This window comes from Heterodontus francisci, chromosome 5 (assembly GCF_036365525.1).
Source record: "Heterodontus francisci isolate sHetFra1 chromosome 5, sHetFra1.hap1, whole genome shotgun sequence".
Taxonomy (NCBI): domain Eukaryota; kingdom Metazoa; phylum Chordata; class Chondrichthyes; order Heterodontiformes; family Heterodontidae; genus Heterodontus; species Heterodontus francisci.
Genome location: NC_090375.1, coordinates 190,115,806 through 190,136,120, shown reverse-complemented (window position 1 = coordinate 190,136,120; position 20,315 = coordinate 190,115,806). Strand labels below are relative to the sequence as shown.

Below are 20,315 nucleotides of genomic sequence, written 5' to 3'. Positions count from 1 at the left end.
ACTTTATGTGCTTTGTTTGACGGAGATACTGAAACTGATTCAGCATTGCTTTTAAATCCCTTACAGGGCTGAGTTCAACTGCAAACAGTTTGGCATCTACCCTCGCTACATCCCTTTCCCAAGATACTGTCCCTACCCAGAACCTTGTGATGTCATCTGCTAATGTGGGTGGGGAAGGCAGTGTTACCCTTACTCTGACTGACACCCAGAGCATGCTGTCTGGTAGTCTAGACACAGTCACACTCAACATAGCTGCTCAGGTAAGGGCAAACCAACAGGGCACCTCCAAACATTAAGGCTTTCATTGCTATAAAGCTTAAAAGTTTTCATTTAATAGTTGAGCATATATTGGTATTTATGATTGGGCTCTGTGGGCTGTGAACTATGGACTACTCTCCGCCACTATAGGGAGATCCCCAGTTGCAAATATCAGCATCGGCTCTATATAGATGTAACAAGAGCCTTTTCCTGGTGCCGTTTCTGGTAAACAAGCATATGACCTAAGCTGAGTGGCTCAGAGTAACATAGAAGAGCAAATGAACTTCTCCAAATTAGCAGATGAAAGTGTCTCTGGGTTGGATTTGGGTGGGGGCGGCCATTCCCATTTCAGTGGCAGCCTTCATCTCTGTATAGAAGGTCAACAAACTATGGGTTACAACAACAGCTTGTACTTATATAGTGCCTTTAACATAACCATACATCCAAGGCTGTTCACGGAGGCATTATAAAACAAAATATGACACCAAGCCTCATGAGATATTAGGTCAGGTGACCAAAAGCTTAGTCAAAGAGAGAGGTTTTAAGGAATGTCTTAAAGGAGGAAAGCTGGGTAGAGAGGTGAAGAGGTTAAAGGAGGGAATCCCAGAGCTTAGGGCCTGGACAGCTGAAGACGCGGCCACTAATGGTGGAGTGATTTAAAATCGGGGATAAAAGCAAAATACTGTGGATGCTGGAAATCTGAAATAAAAACAAAAGTGCTGGAAATACACAGCAGGTCTGGCAGCATCTGTGGAGAGAGAAACAGAGTTAATGTTTCAGGTCTATGACCTTTCATCAGGAGAGTTTGTTAGCAATTCACTTGTCTTTAGAAAATCACGCTGTTAAAGTTTCACCCACCACCTCATGCTTCCTCCATTGGAAGAGCATATTGTAAAAGTCCATTTAGATTGAACCCATTACTTCATCGGTGGACAGTGTATTAATAATAGGAAAGGAGAGAAAACAAGTGTAAAACTGGTTATCTGCTGAAGATTTTAAACCTTTTTACATTTTCATTATATTAATATTAAAATGTTTAAAATCCTCAAGCAAATAACACTAAGAATTTTAAATAGCTTGTTGCAGGATTCACTTTGCCAATAAAAGCACAGAACTTGGTTTGATAAATGGTCACAGGACATGGATATGGTTTAAACAAAACTGTAATTCCACTCTGCAGTTCAAATGCAAGCATAAGGAGACTGCAGAGCCATCAACACTGAGTGATGCATATGACCATGAAGAGAGAGATTGCAGACCCATTCAAATATAGAATCATACAGCAAAGGAGAAGGCCATTCAGCCCATTGTACCTGTGCTGGCTCTTTAAAAGAGCTCTCCAATTAGTCCCACTTCCCCTTGCTCTTTTCCCATAACCCTGCAATTTTTTTCTTTTCAGGTATATATCCAATTCCCTTTTGAAAGTTATGATTCAGTCTGCTTCCACCACCCTTTCAAGCAGTGTGTTCCAGATCATCATAAAGCACTGCATAAAGTGGTTTTTACATACTTGTGGATCTGTATTACTTTTGAAGAGTGAGATATATTAAACTAATTCAAAATGAACCTAATTTAAAAGATTGTCACTTGACAGGCTTGCAGTGGTGTCTGGCTTTTCACACTGGCATAAGGAAATATGAAATGGCTACACATTAGACATCTTTTGGGGGAAAAGTAATTGTCAGTAACCGCAACAACTTGTATTTACATAGTGCCTTTAATGTAGTAAAACTTCCCAAGGTGCTTCACCAGAGTGTTATCAAATAAAGTTTGACACCAAGCCACATAAGGAGATATTAGGGTAGATGACCAAAAGCTTGATCAAAGAGGTGGGCTTCAAGGAGTGTCTTCAAGGACGAAAGAGAAGTAGAGAGGCAGATAAGATTTAGGGAGGGAATTACAGAGCTTAAGGCCATTGGTGGCACGATGGAAATTGGGATGCTCAAAAGGCCAGAATTAGATGAGCGCAGAGATCTTGGAGGCTTTTAGGGCTGGAGGAGATTACAGAGATGGGGAGGAGGGAGGCCATGGAGGGATTTGAAAACAAGGATGAGAATTTTGAAATTGAGGCATTGCTCAACGTGTAGCACTGAGTGCTTTACTGCCCTGATCTCATGAAGCAGTTTTATAAAAGTAGAGGTGAGGTGAGCTGAGGAGATGAACGTATTTATATTTAAATATTCAGGCCCATTTGTCTAATTTTAAGAAAGGAATTTGAGGGTAACAAAATGATTTACAAAAAAACTAGACACTGAGCTGTTTTCCCAGAAAGAAATGCACAGATTAGATGGATCTAACAACTCTGTTAATAACATCATATAGTCTTATACATAAGCATTCTGTAGTTGAACAGTATAATGGTTCTGCAGACAGCGATATGATGTTTTAGAATCATACTTATAACAGGTATTTTAGAATGCCAGTGTCCTGACTTTAAGTAGTCTGTTGAAGATGTTTTCTATATAAAGTTGCAAAGTTATCATCTACTACTTGCTGGAAAGGTAATAGCAATAAAAGATTTAAAGCAGTGTTTTTAAACGGGTGAGACGTCTAATATAGAGTATGTGGTCTGAGTCGAAGATGAAATGGCATTATCTATAAGACAGTTATGAACAGTAGAGCTAAATATTGGATTTGTTGTTGTAATAATGCCTGGCAATGTAATCTTCTTTTCCTCTTTAAACACAGGGGCAACAATTTCCAGCAGTGGTTCCTGATTCAACACTCTCAGGCCAAACTGGATCAGCTCATCCGCAGGTTATATTGGTGAGTCAGGCACCACAAGACCCAGCTGGTACACAACAGGAGGCTGCCTCATACCAGGTACAGAACAGTGGCTTAATTTATAATATTGTAGAATCATACAATACAGGATGAGGCTATTTGGCCCAGCAAGCCTGTAATGGCTCTTTGAAAGAGCGATAACTAGTCCGATTCCTCTGCTCTTTACTGTAACAATAAAACTTACATTTATATAGCGCCTTTAACATAATAAAACGTCCCAAGGCCCTTCACAGGACCATTATAAAACAAAGTAGGACACCGAGCCACAAAAGGAGATAACAACGAGAAATGCTGGAAATACTCAGCAGGTCTGGCAGCATCGATGGAGAGAGAAGCAGAGTTAACGTTTCAGATCAGTGACCCTTCATCAGAACTGGAAAAGGTTGTCTATTACATTTCTAATATCTGCCAGTTCTGATGAAGGGTCACTGATCTGAAGCGTTAACTCTGCTTCTCTCTCCACAGATGCTGCCACACCTGCTGAGTATTTCCAGCATTTCTTGTTTTTATTTCAGATTTCCAGCACCTGCAGTATTTTGCTTTTATCACAAAAGGAGATATTAGGCCAGATGACCAAAAGCTTTGTCAAAGAGAAAGGTTTTAAAGAGTGTCTTAATGGAGGACACTGAGGTAGAGAGGTGTAGGGAGAGTATTCCAGAGCTTGGGGCATAGGCAACTGAAGGCACAGCCACTTATGGTGGAGCAATTAAAATCAGGGATGCAAAAAAGAGGCCCAGAATTAGAGGAGCACAGAGATCTCGAAGGGTTGTGGGGCTGGAGGAGATTACAGAGAAGGGGAGGGGCGAGGCCATGGAGGGATTTGAAAACCAGGATGAGAATTTTAAAAACAAGACCTTGCCTATAGCTATGCAAATTTTTCCTTTTTAACCGTATATACAATTTGTTTTTGAAAGCTTCCGCCACCCTTTCAGGCAGTGTATTCCAAATCATCATAACTCCTTAAGTTTAAAAAATAAATTCTCCTCCTCTCCCCTTTGGCTTTTTTGCTGATTATCTTAAATCTGTGTCCTCTGATTGTAGATCTTCTGCCAATGCAAACAGTTTCTCCCTAACTGCTCTATCAAAACCCCCATATAATTTTGAACACCTCCATTATATCTCCCCTTGACTTTCTTTGCTCGAAGAAAAATAATCCCAGCTTCTGTAGTCTCTCCACATAACTGAATTCCTTCATCCAATAAAATGAAATAATTTAGGATCTAATTCTAGAATAAATTACTATGAGGAGAAGCATGGTTTGAGATGCTAAGCTTTTTATATATTACTGTTGTTTTTCCTAACAGTTTGAGCACAGAGCACCCTGCAGGGTAGGGTAGGAACAGAGAATTAGAAAATAGGAACAGAAATAGAAAATGCTGGAAATACACAGCAGGTCAGGCAGCATCTGTGGAAAGAAAAAACGTTTCAGGTCTTTGTGACCTTTCATCACCTTTAGAAAATAGGGCTGGAATTTCATGCCACCCCCCTTGCAGGAGCAGGCTGGTGACTGGGTGCCGTAAAATTGAGTGGGAGGCAGGGGTTGCCATTGCTGACGCATTCCTGCCCCCGCTGCAAATTTATGAGGAGTGGTGGAGGCGAAAAATGGCGCCTTAAGTAACCAATTAACTGCCACTTAAGGGCCTCCTCCCGCTGCCGCTGGTATTTTACCAGCCGCCATTGGGTGGCTGAGGTCCCCCAGGAGGCTGCCCAGTAAAACCTGGCAGCCTCCTTGTGGGCTTGGGGGGCCCTCCTGATCGAGCACCCTGTGCCCCATGGAGGCCCCCACTATACAGCACTTTGCTCCTGGTGGTGTCTGCTGGGACTGAAAACTGCCAGCCCGCTGATTGGCCCGCAGCTCTTGGAGGCAGGACTGCCTGCCTCAAAGGGGCAGAAATCCTGTCCAAGGCCAATTAAGGGCCTGGGGGGCGTATAATCCCAGCGTGGCTCCCAGGCCCAGCAGAGGCGGGCTTACCCCCAACTTTTTGATTGGTGGGCAGAGCCTCCCACCCACCCAATGTTTTACCAGGGTGGGAATGGGGAGCAGAGGGAGAAGCAGAGTAGTTTAATTGAAATTTAAGAAGAATATAAACTTCACTATAATTTAACATTTGTAGTAAAAATCCAGCACGGAAGGTACAGTTATGTGCTGTTTCTGTAGGATGTGGAGATTTGAGTAGCAGATGTTGACTTAAACCAACATATCTGCAGGCAGTGTCTTCAACTGAAATTGCTTGAGCTCAAGTTTTAAACTTGAGATAGAGGCAATGCAAATCAACAGGGAGGAAGAGAGGGTTTTGGAGCAAGAGTTTCAGACAGTAGTCAGTGAGATACAGGGAATGTTTAGAGGAAGGAATGAGTGGTGACCATCTACAGGTCAAGGAAAGCAAGAAGGGACAGGCTAGAGCATGAATATTCAGAGAAAATTGTCCAGTCCAACAGGTTTGAAGTACTGGCTTTCTGTGGGGAGGGTGATAACTGGTTAGGATCATCGTGGTGATCTGAAATCAATTCATGCCAATGAATGGAATAGTGGAAGCCCTTCTAGTAGACTGGTTTGAAATGTGGAGCATTTTGTTGTAGAGCGCTTCTCTATCTCTTATCATTGGATTCACCAGTAGTTTGAGTATAAGCATAAGCTCCTTTTCTTTAAAAAAAAATTTTAAAAATAAAAGTGTGGTAAGTATTTACCCATCGAGCTGGAACGGTAGTTATCACACAGATTTATCAAGTGTCAGAAGATTATGCTTTTCGACAAACTGTCAACATCTGAGTTCATTAGGAATAAAAAGCACCTTGGTCTAAAAATTTGAGTGCACGCAAAGATAGGCACACAAGGGGGGGGACGTGTGTTGCCTGTGTCTGCTTACATGGTCCCAGTGAGAGAGTAGACCAAAAACCACCCAGAAGTGAGCCAGCTGATTAAAAAGGTTAAGCCAGCAACTAACCTGTATCTGGTGGGTGAACTGTTTAAATAGCGTTGATGATGAGTCCTTGCTGCTTGTTAGTGCCACGAGTTACACACATTTTTGGACGAGATGTTAAACTGAAGCCCAATCTGTCTGGGGGTGGATGCAAAAGGTCTCGGGGTGTGATTGAAAAAAGCACAAGGTGAGTTTTCCCAGTCCTAGTCAACATGCCCCAATAGCCACCAAAACATTTATTTGCCGTTTGTGAGACCTAATTGGAAATTGGCTGCTGGGTTTGCTTACATAACAGTAACTACATTTTAAAAGTAATTAATTGGCTGTGAAGTGTTTTGAACCGTCCTGAAGGCATGAAAGGTGTTGTATAACTGCAAGTTTTTCTTTAAATGCGCATAAACTCATTCAGTATAATTCCATTCCCACTGTGGATTTACACAAGAGAATAGTTGTGCCATACACACCAGTAAACATCCAAGTTTAATTTCTGAACTCTGAGTTAACTGATCCCAGTCAGGGAGGCAGGAGCTTGCAAAAAGTGGCCTCCACACGCACAAGGTGTTAGGCCAGGGAAAACTAGCCACGGTCCTGCTGTTTGTTACACAGCAATTCCTGTGCTGGTAGCACAGCTGGGATGTCCCTGCTGTCAAAATGCCAGTAAACAATATTGTGCATTTATATATAGTCTTCAATGTAGCAAAATGTCCCAAGGTGCTTCACAAGAGCAATTATCAAACAAAATTTGACGACCAAACTACACAAACAGATGCTGGGACTGCTTGGTCAAAGAATTAGGTTTTAAGGAGTGTCTCAAAGGAGGAGAGAGAGGTGGAGAGGTTTAGGGAGGGAATTTCAGGGCCTTGACATCTAAAGGCAAGACCACCAGTGGGGAGGCAAGGTAAGTTAGGGATACATAAGAGGCCAAAATTGGAGGAGCGAGGAAATCTTGAAGCATTGTCAGGCTGGAGGAGGTTACAGAGATTGGATGGGGCATTTTGTGTTTAGGCCACTCATGAAGAACAGCCACTTGAGGAGGTACCAGGGTTGTCCATGGAACCAAACTGCAACATATCCCTTGATTCCCTTCTGGATAGAAGAGGGGAGGGGATTATAGTAGTCAGAAAACAAGTTAGCCACCAAACAGTTGATGCCATGTTGGGCTATGCCATCACTTGCCTGCAGACTCAGGGCTGCACATTGAACTTGCTTTATCTTTGGTACTTGTGCAACTTTAATTTTCACATACACAGTAATTTTACGCACCTGTCACTCGTGTTCATGAGATATCAAGAATTGTGCAAATAGACAGAGCCAAGGAAATGGAGTGCTATTAACACATTGCCATTCTGACAAAATTTGCACTAGTGTTAGAACCAAAGCGGGAGGAGTGCAGTGTCTTTTCTAGTTTCACTTTTCCACAGGTCACAACATATATTTAAATGTTTACCCGGTTACCGATACAGCCAATCATGCGCTCTATTATTTTTTATCCAAGAACAAAATACACCAACCAGGTTTCTTTAATAAACAACAAAATTATCAGATTATAAAACAAGACTTAACCAGTAACGAAGCAAAGCATTGACATAACCGATTAAAATATGAAAGCTCCCTTCTTAAAAATTCCCCAACTACACTCACATGGAAAAAGTACAGAATTCACTCTGTAGAGGTCTGTTACAAAAAAAGACAAAAAATCTACTTTGGTCAAATACTTGCTAATTCTTGACAAAAAAAAACAGATTTGGAAGGAAGTCAGTTGTCCCTTTTTTGGTCTGACATCTGGGTATATGGAGATGGGTCACTGGGTTCGTTTCAGAACTGATCCGTCTTGGAGATGTCGAGAATTATTCCAGTCGGCTTTCTAGGAGAAATGTGGCATCAAGGTTTTTCGCCAGCACACACTTGAATCGCAGGTTTTTTCCAGCTCCTTGGGAGCTATACGGCACCGGGGATTTTTTTCCCGCACTGGATCTTGGCAGGATTTTTTCAAAAAGGTAGAGGAGGAGGTGAGCTGGGTGATTTCTTTTCTCCTTGGCAGGAAAATACCAATTGTCTTCAAACAGTTCACACTCCAACTAAAACTGAAAACAATGTTCAAACCCCAGACAGTGAGTCGACCTCCTGACCTCCATAAACCTTCACATGTGGATTCTCTGAAACCATTTTGTTCCAGGTCACCAAGGGTTCTGCTGTTTTCTGAGCCCAAATCACAAGTGGCCTCCAGTACAGGTGACTTTCAAAGGACATCTTGTCCTATCGGCGAACTTGGTAAAAAAAGAACACATCCATGGAATCTTTTCAGTTTTAGCACAAGTCCTCAAAAAAATAAAATATTAAAAGAAATGGAAGCATTTTCAAAATACTAGCTATTAACTATTATGAACTGAATTTGCACCTTCTGGTTTAGGTAACTGAGACAACGATTAGTCTTACAGAGGACAGTCAGACAGATGATGAGGGCCAGGTAAATCACTGTCCCAGTTGTAGCCAAAGCTTCTCTTCAGGCTCCATGCTTCGTCGACATTGCCGAGAAGCCCATGGGGAGGAAAGAGTCCACATATGCAACGTCTGCAACAAAGCCTTCAAACGAGCAGCCCATCTCAAGGTAATTGAATAAAGTCGATAACGTATTAAGTTTGCTACTCATGTTGCAAAGTCCTAATTTGGGTGTCACTCCATTCTTTCAAGCCTAAGCTTTTGGCACAATTTCCAGCAAATAAGCATTTCACTTTGTGTAGCACCAGAACATCACTTGGATTTCTTTGAGCTTTTATATCTAAGATGCCCAATCGTATCACTGCCACCAAGTTGAAATGATGTGGGATCTCCCCTGCGTCTCTGCACATAATGCTTGACTATTTTAGGTGGGCTATTTGGGAAGATACGAAGCAAGGTGACTTATTTTTTGAGGGATGGACAAGGTTTCTGGGAAGCAAACTTCCAATACAACATCTAGTCACACATTATTGACCTACATTGGCTCTTAGTCTGGCAATACTTCAATTTTAAAGGCCGTGGCCTCCCCTCCCTACCTCTGTAATCTCCTACAGTCCTCCGAGATCTCTACACTCCTCCAATTCTGTGCATTCCTGATTTTCTTTGCTGCACCAGTGGCAGCCATGCCTTCAGCTGCCTAGGCCTAAGCGCTACAATTTCCTCTCTCGACCTCTCTTTCTCTGTACCTCTCCTCCTTTAAGATGCTCCTTAAAACCTACTCTTTGACCAAGCTTTTGGTCACCTGTCCTAATATCTTCTCATGTGACTTGAGATCAAATTTTGTTTGATAATCGCTCCTGTCAAGCACCTTGGGACATATTGCTATTTTAAAGACGCTATATAAATGGAAGTTATTATAGAAAGACACTAGCAGATGCGGATGAACCAATTAGCCCCTACCTTCCTAGCTGGGAATGAAATGTACTTTGGACCCAAGTAGCACTTTTTCCAATGACATTTTATTCATTCATGGGATGTGGGCATTGCTGGCAAGGCCAGTATTTATTGCCCATCCCTAATTGCTCTCAAGAAGGTGCTGGTGAACTGTTGCTTTGAACACATTGAGTGGCTTGCTAAGCCATTTTAGAGGATAGCTAAGAGTCAACAGTGTAGAGTAGAACAGTGTTATCTTCTAGCAGTTTTTGTTTAATTTATTTAACTCTGCTTTCAAGTTTCTTTCCACTGTTACTCTATTTATAGAAATAGTTTCATGTTTTAAGACCTCATTGTACAGGTTCATAAAGGGCATCATAATATAAAAGAATCTTTAAGGATAGGCAGGCATTTCAGACCTAACAGAAGGACAATATAACAGCTGGATCTTACGAAGCCTGAACTTGGTAGAAGCTTCTGCTTCATGATTCCCTATGCCCTTCATGTTCTAATCTGCCAGGATGCCTATCATGGCATGCTGTAAGGGAACAGAGTGATTTTTGAGCCTTTTTCCACCTGAGTTGTATTCCCTTGAATTTTGTGTCATCTTGCCAAGCAACCAGAACCTTAAGATGCTGCAAGTTGAAGGAACACATATACAGTGATGGGCATGTGGCTAACGTGTGTGCACATAATTGACCAGGCATCATGCAGCTAGGTTGTGTTCCAGCGATTTGATGTGTGACATCCTTGAAAGGTGTGGGTGATAAGGCCTTCAGTTGTACATTGCATCTTGAATGTATGCCCTGCTGAAATATAGGTTTTTATGAGGTGCAACGATAGAACTGTAAGGTAATGTGAGGATTTGAATACTTGTATAGTAGGAGTGGAATAAGTGGCAGGCAACAATTTGTAGCAAAGATGTGGGTCTTGTCACATTCCTTTACATGGAACACTGCTGCTCCAGCCTCCTACAGGTACCATGCAAACCTGTGAACCTGGTCTCCACCTCCTCACAAGCAGGGTGTACTGTTCTTTGGTGAGGGTGCCCTGAAATACCAAACAGCACGCTTCCTCATGCAGCACTCCAGCAGAAACCAAACAGGTGATCATTTGCTGCACAGCTTTATCACTTACCCACTCAATTCTGTTCCATGCCTAGAACATGGAATTTTCTTTCATTTGGTTTCTATTTCTCTGCATGCCACCCCTCTCTTTCTCTCCCCACAAAGGATGATAAATATTTCAAACCTATTTTGAGCTTTTATAAATGCTGACTTAATATTTTCCCCTTTTACAACATATAAATTGCCCAATTTTCTGCATTTCCCTGTTAAGCTATTATCCAATACAAAGATAAAGCTGACTCAGGATAGTTGTGCAAATGAGATGATCCCAGCAAATTGCAGGCAATATTCTTGGTGTGTTTTTAAGTTTTACACTAAGCTTCACTTAGCTGAAACTGAAATATGTACCCATTAATTTCTGACGTTTTTTCATGATACATTTAATGTAGGGCCAATAAAAAAGTGTATCATAGCAGATAGGCTATCAAGCTGCACCTGTCACTAGTGTTAATTTTCCATGTATACATTGTTGATGTAGGAGTCTCATCCAATGACTAGGACTTTATAAATTATTGTTAGGCTCAGCTGGAGTAATTCTGGGCACAACATTCAGGAAGGATGTAAAGGTCTTAGAAAAGGTTACATTTACTAGAATGCTACCAAAGATGGGAGAACTTAAGTTATGAGGAGGGGTTGGAAAAATTTGAGAGTTGTCAGGGTCTGGAACGCTGTACCTGAAAAGGTGGTGGAAGCTGATTCCATAAGCAAGTTTTAAAGAATGTTGGAGGGGTATTTGACGATGAGAAACTTGCAGTGTTACAGACAAAAAGCCAGCACAGGCACATCAGACCAAATGGCCTCCCTCTGTGCTATAGGTTTCTGTGATTCTATATCAAAAATTTGCTGTATGCAGATAAAAGTATACTATAATTATGTAATATGTTTTCATGAAACAGTTAGCATTTATTGCTGTGAGTTGTGGAATTGTAAAAGAGTAGAAATGTTATTTTTGCTTAAAGGACCATCTTCAGACCCATCAACCTGGACCTTCACCTAGCAGTCAGAAACCTAAACTATACAAATGTGAATCCTGCGACAAGGCATTTGCTAAGCCCAGCCAGCTGGAGAGGCACAATCGGATCCACACAGGTATTCATCAGTTAATCTGTGATATTTTGGACAATGTACAGTGGTGGTGGTAGTATGATGGGGAAAATTTCCTTAAATAAGTTTTGTAAAGTTCATATTGAAAACATTAGTAAAGGAAGTTATGGGGAGGTTTAATGGAGTTGTCCAAAAGTATGTGGGCTTTTGATAGGGTAGATAGGGGAAAACTGTTTCCATTGGCAGGAGGATCAGTAACCAAAGGAGATAGATTTAAAGTAACTGCAAGAAAGCCAGAGGTGAGATGAGATCAATTTTTTTACTCAGCAAGTTATGATCATTTGGAATGCACTGCCTGAAAGGGTGGTGGAACCAGATTCAGTAGTAACATTCAAAAGGAAATTGGATATAAACTTGAAAAGGAAAAGAATTGTAGGACTGTGGGGAAAGAACAGGGGAGTGGGACTATTTTGTGGCTCTTTAAGAGAGCCAGCATGAGCTTGATGGACCAGATAGCCACCTTCTGTACTGTATGATTCTATGATTCATCTTTAGTTCTATTGAATTTGTCTTAAAGCTGACTATTAACAGAGCTGCACATTATTTCAGATGATTTGTTTTTTAAAAAGAGGATCAGAGGAAGAGAAAAAAGGAGGGGGTTTGAACTGTTTTAGCAACATGATTTATTTATTATGAATGTCACTGCTTCATTCTGAATTTTAATAACAGAAGAGCATGCATAATTTAGTATGTGCATCTTAATCCCTCCATCTGAATTACTATTTACTAGACACAAGATTGAGGATGATTGCAGTTCTTGCACAGTTATTGGGCATGTGACTGTGAGATCATTTACAGAAATGTAGAAATTTGGTTATTACTTGGTCAGATGTAGTAATTTCTCAAATGCGTTGTAATTTAGCATAAGAATTCTAAGGTGGTTGACAATGCATCAAACTCTTGAACACCTCATAGCTTTATTTTATTTAGTTTGGTCTGGATTTCAAGGCACTTCATCTTGCAGTTTATTATCTACAATTCTACCAAAACATGAAATGAAAATGTCAGTTCATCTTTATCCGATTAGGTGGCAGAGAATTGATCTGAATTTTTCCAGGACTGCAAAATATTTCATTCTAATCTCTCCTGTTAGATTTTTTTCCAGCATTCATGACATGATGCAAGATTTATTATATTTTTCCCCTTTCTATAACATGCACTTTCTATATAGAATAGAATATTTCCTCGCCTTTCGTATCAATGTCTATGTCCAGTAATTCTGCAGGTCAAGTACAGCAGGGTTAGATGCAGAGTATATTTCGTACCCACTTCCCCTTAACCCTGATGTCAGGAAATAACCTCCTACTACACTACGTCAGTGTAACATTGCACCCTTTCTGAGTGACATTACCAGTCAGATTGAATATAGCTTTGCACTGTGAAGTTGTATTCGCTGCATATTAGATTGAGATGCCCCCCACCCCCATCCAATTTGGTTCACTTAGAACCTCACAGCCATTGCAAAGAAAGAACGGAAGGGATTTTCAACCCAACAGAAGTTGAGTTGGTTGTGTGTTCTAGCCTCCTCAGTTTGCAGTGTATTGTTTTTAACTTTCTTTTCACCTGGTGAGAGCATTTTAACTATTTTTCTATCATTATATTCCCTCTTGCATCCACCTAACATGACATCTCTGCTGCTGAGATAGCTGTAGCGTATCCTATCCTCGGATCACCCCAGTGTGCCCAAGGAGCTCTAGGGACGGTCTGGAAGGGATGTGATTGTCCTTTTTTTCCCTGCTGGGTGATATGGAAGCTTCCACTCAGCACCTCTCCCTGCCAAGAGGCTGAGGAACAGAGGAGAGTTGGGCTCAAATTTGCTTCAGTCCCTCCCTGTTCCCTGACGGCTTGTTAATGAACAGGGTCTTTTCAACATAAAGAAGTGGATTTGATTTCATATGTCAATTGAAGAAAAACATACTAAAATTGTTCCATTAATGTTTCCAGTGAATTAGCCTTTACACACAAGCCAATAACTCTCAAACCAGATTCAAAGGTATGCTCTATTTCGAGAGATTAATTTCAATTGCATCAGTACACTTGTATCTAACTTTAAAAAAAGAATTTAAGCTCAAAAGATCTAACAACTTATATCAAGTGTCACTAAAATTTACTCCTGTTAATTTTCTTATCCGCATCTGCACATCCCATTTCACTGTGTGCAGTACTCCCACTTATTTCATAGTCTAAACAACAGTTTAGCATTTTAGAACTAAACAGTAATGATTTTTTCAAGCATTTTTCCAAGCTGTATAGCCTGTACTACTCAGCTGACTTGATAATTTTGCTCAATGACTTGGAAAGCTGTTTCTTAGGAGATGTTGGTAGTGCATTCAAAAATGGTCAATGTGTTGGCTGCCTTCTGGCATTCTATTGAAATACTAATGCTGTTTTATTGGTGGCCTCTGTTGGTTAAATCAAATGCCTCACTAGATATAGAACAAAGAACAGTACAGCACAGGAACAGGCCATTCGGCCCTCCAAGCCTGCGCCGATCTTGATGCCTGCCGAAACTATCACCTTCTGCACTTCCGGGGCCCATACCCCTCTATTCCCTTCCTATTCAGGTATTTGTCAAGATGTCTCTTAAACGTCGCTATCGTATCTGCTTCCACCACCTCCCCTGGCAGCAAGTTCCAGGTACTCACCACCCTCTGTGTAAAAAAAAAACTTGCCTTGCACATCCCCTCTAAACTTTGCCCCTCGCACCTTAAACCTATGTCCCCTAGTAACTGACTCTTCCACCCTGGGAAAAAGCTTCTGACTATCCACTCTGTCCATGCCGCTCATAACTTTGTAAACCTCTATCATGTCGCCCCTCCACCTCCGTCGTTCCAGTGAAAACAATCCGAGTTTTTCGAACCTCTCCTCATAGCTAATGCCCTCCAGACCAAGCAACATCCTGGTAAACCACCTCTGTACCCTCTCCAAAGCCTCCACGTCCTTCTGGTGGTGTGGCGACCAGAATTGCACGCAATATTCTAAGTGTGGCCTAACTAAGGTTCTGTACAGCTGCAACATGACTTGCCAATTTTTATACTCTGTGCCCCGACCGATGAAGGCAAGCATGCCGTATGCCTTCTTGACTACCTTATCCACCTGCGTTGCCACTTTCAGTGACCTGTGGACCTGTACGCCCAGATCTCTCTGCCTGTCAATACTCCTAAGGGATCTGCCATTTACTGTATACTTCCCACCTGCATTAGACCTTCCAAAATGCATTACCTCACATTTGTCCGGATTAAACTCCATCTGCCATTTCTCCGCCCAAGTCTCCAACCGATCTATTTCCTGCTGTATCCTCTGACAATCCTCATCATTATCCGCAACTCCACCAACCTTTGTGTCGTCCGCAAACTTACTAATCAGACCAGCTACATTTTCCTCCAAATCATTTATATATACTACAAACAGCAAAGGTCCCAGCACTGATCCCTGCGGAACACCACTAGTCACATCCCTCCATTCAGAAAAACACCCATCCACTGATACCGTCTGTCTTCCATGACCGAGCCAGTTCTGTATCCATCTTGCCAGCTCACCTCTGATTCTGTGTACCAGTCTGCCATGCGGGACCTTGTCAAAGGCTTTACTAAAGTCCATATAGATAACATCCACTGCCCTTCCTTCATCAATCATCGTCACTTCCTCAAAAAACTCAATCAAATTAGTAAGACACGACCTCCCCTTCACAAAACCATGTTGTCTCTCGCTAATAAGTTTGTTTGTTTCCAAATGGGAGTAAATCATGTCCCAAATAATCCTCTCTAATAGTTTCCCTACCACTGACGTAAGGGTCACCGGCCTATAATTTCCTGGATTATCCTTGCCAGCCCTCTTAAACAAAGGAACAACATTGGCTTATCTCCAGTCCTCTGGGACCTCACCTGTAGCCAATGAGGATGCAAAGATTTCTGTCAAGGCCCCAGCAATTTCCTCCCTTGCCTCCCTCAGTATTCTAGGGTAGATCCCATCAGGCCCTGGGGACTTATCTTCCTTAATGCTTTGCGAGACACCCAACACCACCTCCTTTTTGATAATGAGATGACTGAGACTATCTGCACTCCCTTCCCTAGGCTCATCAAGATTAAAGACTTAGACATTTTGGGATCTCTTCTCCTGTGAGAGTGACATCATGAATGAGCAGCACTGTTGTACAGAAAAACATTGTTAGGGGAGAGAATTCAGTCATGGACTGAGGAAAAGTGGAGCCTTGAAGATATTTGGAACTTCAAAATCATGGAGGATATGTGAAAAATAGGGAGGTGTGAATAGTTGGGAGATAATATTGAATCAGTACCATGGTGCATATTTTAATTCAGAATTAAATAAAGGATGAGCATCAGTCTTGGTGCAATGCATACTTTCAATGCAAGGTTCTACTCTTCCCATCCATCAGAGTAACAAGAGTATGTGGTTCTATCTAAAGTCACTTTACATAACAGTGAATATCAGGAACTTTCCCAGCACAATGCACCATTCGAATAGTCATTACTTGCTGTTGCTTAGTTCTTTGTATTCAGAAAGCTTACTGTTGAGTCCTGTTTACTGATAGACTTTGAATGTATACCAATCAGGATACCATTGTTCCACATTCATTAAAATTTCCATTTGAAAGGGTGCTACTACTTCAGTGAGTTCTTCAATCAGTGGGAAAGTTGATTTTTTTTTGGGATACTACCTTTGTGACAAATTGCTTGGCTTTTATGTAAACAAAATTCTGCATTCCTCCCTCAGGTCTCCAATTGTTGTTTCTTCACAATGACATAGCTGTAGTCAGAACTCAGTAATGTAGTGGCTTGTAAAATACCAACCTGTTACTTTACTATGCCATCCTTTATTGATATTCACTTGAATGTTGCATTTCACATAGCTATCTAATGCTGCGTAGAAACTGCTGCATTAATGACAGCAAATTGTGTAGTGTAATCAGTTTAAAATTACCTGCTAAGAATTCAGTTTGAGTCTTGGAGATTGAGGGGAGGAAACTTTCATTTTCTGTGCTCAGCTAGATTGAATGTCAGCTTAGAAAAAATGGAAAAACAGTGCTCCAGTGTACCTTTGCAACCCAGTTCCCCATGAAAATTGTTTTAATTTCAAAGTGTAATACAGATTAACATGTGTGCTTTTGCCAAAAACTTTCAAGACTATTTTCAACTTGCTGGTGTAACCTGTAAGAATGGGTGCGAATAAATTTGAGAATGGTCATTGTAACTTAAAATGTTTGCACTATTTTGCAGGTGAACGGCCATTTCAGTGCAACCTCTGTGAAAAAGCCTTTAACCAAAAAAATGCACTACAAGTACATATGAAGAAACATACTGGTGAGAGACCATATAAATGTGACTACTGTGGAATTTCTTTCACACAAAAAGGCAATATGAAGATACATATGAAGAGGGCACATGGCTTTCCTGGTTAGTGTTACAGTGATTGCGACTGTGAACCATTCGGTCAAAAAAAGTACATTTGCTACTTTCACATTCCAATAGGCGGGGGTAGCAGGGGGGGCATGCATAGTGGTCGAGGGCCAGGGATGTTTAAAATGTAAATCGCCCAGAGGTGAATCTCTTGTGGTGTGACCGATTCAATTCCATACCTGCTGCACACACTCTCCACCACATCACAGTCAGAGACCACGGTGTATGTCAAAATGATTGTAACCTGCAACCCCAGAAACTCCGCCTTTCCACACTGACAGCAAGGAGGCTTCAACCCCATCCTAACCCCAAAAGTGTACTCGCTGCCAAATTGGCAGCTAGCTTCTTAGTGCCCAAGGCACTCGCCTAGTACCGGCATCGGGTCTCTTAAATGTGCTAATCAGGGGCCTGATGCCTGCTTTAGGGCCTCAATACCAGATTTGGCACATTTTCCCGGGTCACTACAGCCCTAACCAGTCCTCGAAGGGCCGCCAAAGAACAGGCATCTTTTCGGTTTTTTTTAAGCTACCTTAACATGGAGGCAGGAGAAGCAGGTAGCCAGTCAATACTGTGAGCCGCCATCAGCATGCACTCTTCGCCCCCACTCCGATTTGCTTCAACCCCTCCTGGGGCCCAACCACGGACTGACTAGCACCAGCCAATTTCAGGACGGCCCCAGACCACAAGATACAGTTGGTGTCCGCAGCTTGCTGGTAATGTGGGTATGAGGCCCAAGACCCAATTTGGAGTGAACTTCAGGTCCTCATTCAAAGCGCTCCATCATCTTTGCATCAGAAACTGCCCACAAAACCAATTTCACCCCCATGTGGAGAAAAATCATGAAAGCTATTAACTGACCTGCCTTAGCAGCATAAAGAGTATTTTGTTATCTTCCAAAAAGCCAGTTGGTGGAGCCAATCTTTACTCAGTCTAACATTTACTTACAGTGTGAAACATACACCTTCTAACTTAACAACCCCCAGTTTCAGTGAGTCTCTTTATATCTGCTCAAGTGAAACCCCAATTAATGCCCTCCACCTGAGTTTGAAAACAAGGGTGAGATTTTAAAATCAATGCGTTTCTTGACTGGGAGCCAGTGTAGGTTATCGAGCACAGGGGTGATGGGCGAATGGGACTTGCTGCGAGTTCGAACACGGGCAGAGTTAGGACAGAATTTTGGATGACCGCAAGTTTACAGAGGGTAGAATGTGGGAGGCTGGCCATGAGTGTGTTGGAATAGTCAAGTCTCGAGGTAACAAATGGGTGGTTGATGGTCGGCGCGGACTCGTTGGGCCGAAGGGCCTGTTTCGGTGCTGTATCTCTCTATGACTCTATGACCTGCATATAATTAAACATAATTGATTTACAGTTAACATACTTATCTATAATGTTAGAAGTTGGGCATAATTAAAATGCTTCTTTTGGAGGGTTAAAAGGTCTAATAATTTTGAGCTTGAACAACTTTCAATTTTTTTTGGTCCACAGGCAGTGGTCAGGACACAGGAAGTAGCCAAGAACAAGAAGGAGATGATGTAAGCCGTGGCCTTGACCTGGTGGAAGTTGTCCCAGAATCCTCTAATGAATGGCACTGTAGGATAGCAAATGTATTCCATTAACTTATTCCCCCTCTCCCCGCCCCCGCCCATCCCCACATGCCATTTGTGGGTAAGAAATTGGGTCTTTAAAACTCACTGAAACAAACTTTTTCTATAGGTCACATTATTTCTACTGACCTTCATTATTCAATGTCAGGAGTTTGGAAGGTACTGTGCCTGGGTCAAGCAAAAAATCAAACTGGCACCAGGTTTTTTTTTAATGTTAACGTACGAATAGACTGCTAAAACAAGGAATTGTCCTTGAGCTAAAGGGCTGAAATCATGAAGTACTTAGTGTATGTCTAGCCAGCATGCAATGCTAAATGGTATTCTGAAGCAAAAGTGGATGGCATGCAAGTTCCGGAAAATGCAACATAATGAAGTGTACTGACACACACGATCCATCTTGAAGATCCATTGCGAAGGAAACCTAGGCTCGTTCCTGCTGTGCAGGGAGCAGTTACTGCTGTGGTATCAAGAGTAGCACTGCAGTCTTGAATTGCAATTGACCTGATTGCTCATTCAGAATGTGGAACAACAGGGAAGCCTTCCTGGACATCTCCCATCACCTGAATGTTCCATGGCTCTGCCACCACCAGAGCAAATTGGCTGCCATATTTCCAGAGAACTTTTAATTATGATCTGCCTGGTAGTTACTCAGAATGTTCTCACTCACCTGTAGTGTTATGACTTGCCACTAGTGTGACTGACTTTCAGAGTACATAATTATTCCGTGTATCAAAATAAATGGCCGATTGTGTAAAGGTGAATTTTGTTGCATTCCAAAGATTATTTTTATAGTTCTCCACTTTACATAGCACAATGTTTTGTGCATTTGGTAAAAACCATAGTCTCCAGATCAGGGACTTGTACATGGCTGTATATATTGTCTACAATCTAAGGCTAAGGTATTTTCGGTTTGCACTGTTACTATATGGGCACTTCTTCCAGTATTGTATTTTTCTCATTGTATTATATAACAAGTGTTAATTCTCCCCTTCCACCCTTCCCCCCACAAACTCGATATAACCTTGTGCATCATTTTTTGATTTGACTTTGGAACATTCTGTAAAAATCTGAGATATTTGTAAAAATTGGTTGCATGTAAATATAACTAAAAGCATCTTGAATGATGATCAGAAAGATGAACTTTTCATTAATCTCCGATGGAGTTTTTTTTTGGTTGAACAATTTAAGTGCTTTTGTATATAAATTGTATAATTTGTGACACAAGGGGCATTTTTCTTTTTTGTAAGTACGTGTAATGTATTTAAATCAAGATATTTCAAATAATAATACTATTGGTTTTTAATAACCAGTTTTGTTTTAATTATTTCAAGAAGGTAAAACTGTTGCATTGCACTTTGTTTGTAGAAAAATACATTGTTTCCCAGTCTCTCCCAGAAGTGCTGATTTTTGCTGGTGGAATGATCCATGAGCACTTCGGCCAAATCATGTACGAGCCAGACAGAGTTTAGTAGGCCAGCGGGCTATTTGGGGAAGATTTTCCAGTTGGGTCAACAGACAAAAATCGGAAGTAGAGACAGAAAATGCTGAAAACACACAGCAGGTCAGGTAAAGGCCTGCTACCCGACCCGGACCTGACGACATGTGTCGGGTCGGGTCAGGCTGCACTTCCAGGTCCGACATTCAGGCCGGGTCGGACACGCTCTATCACAGGTAAGTGGCTCCACTGTTAATTTAATTTTTGGACTAGAAAGGTGGTTTTGTTATTTT

At 41.6% G+C, this 20,315-nt stretch overlaps 1 protein-coding gene across 5 annotated transcripts in view; it reads left to right on the top strand.

Moving 5' to 3' along the window:
* LOC137370194 (zinc finger protein 236-like) overlaps positions 1-19,838 on the top strand; it is a 188,712-nt gene extending 168,874 nt beyond the window's left edge. For 4 of the 5 annotated variants that reach the window (XM_068032488.1, XM_068032489.1, XM_068032491.1 and 1 more), the window contains 6 exons: positions 67-260; positions 2,947-3,081; positions 8,374-8,571; positions 11,422-11,551; positions 16,804-16,980; positions 18,469-19,838. In XM_068032488.1, coding sequence (XP_067888589.1) covers positions 67-260; positions 2,947-3,081; positions 8,374-8,571; positions 11,422-11,551; positions 16,804-16,980; positions 18,469-18,599 — 965 coding nt within the window. In that variant the 3' untranslated portion in view covers positions 18,600-19,838. The remainder of the gene's footprint in view (positions 1-66; positions 261-2,946; positions 3,082-8,373; positions 8,572-11,421; positions 11,552-16,803; positions 16,981-18,468) is intronic. The other variant, XM_068032492.1, reaches the window with a different exon arrangement.
* The last annotated feature ends 477 nt before the right edge of the window (positions 19,839-20,315 follow it).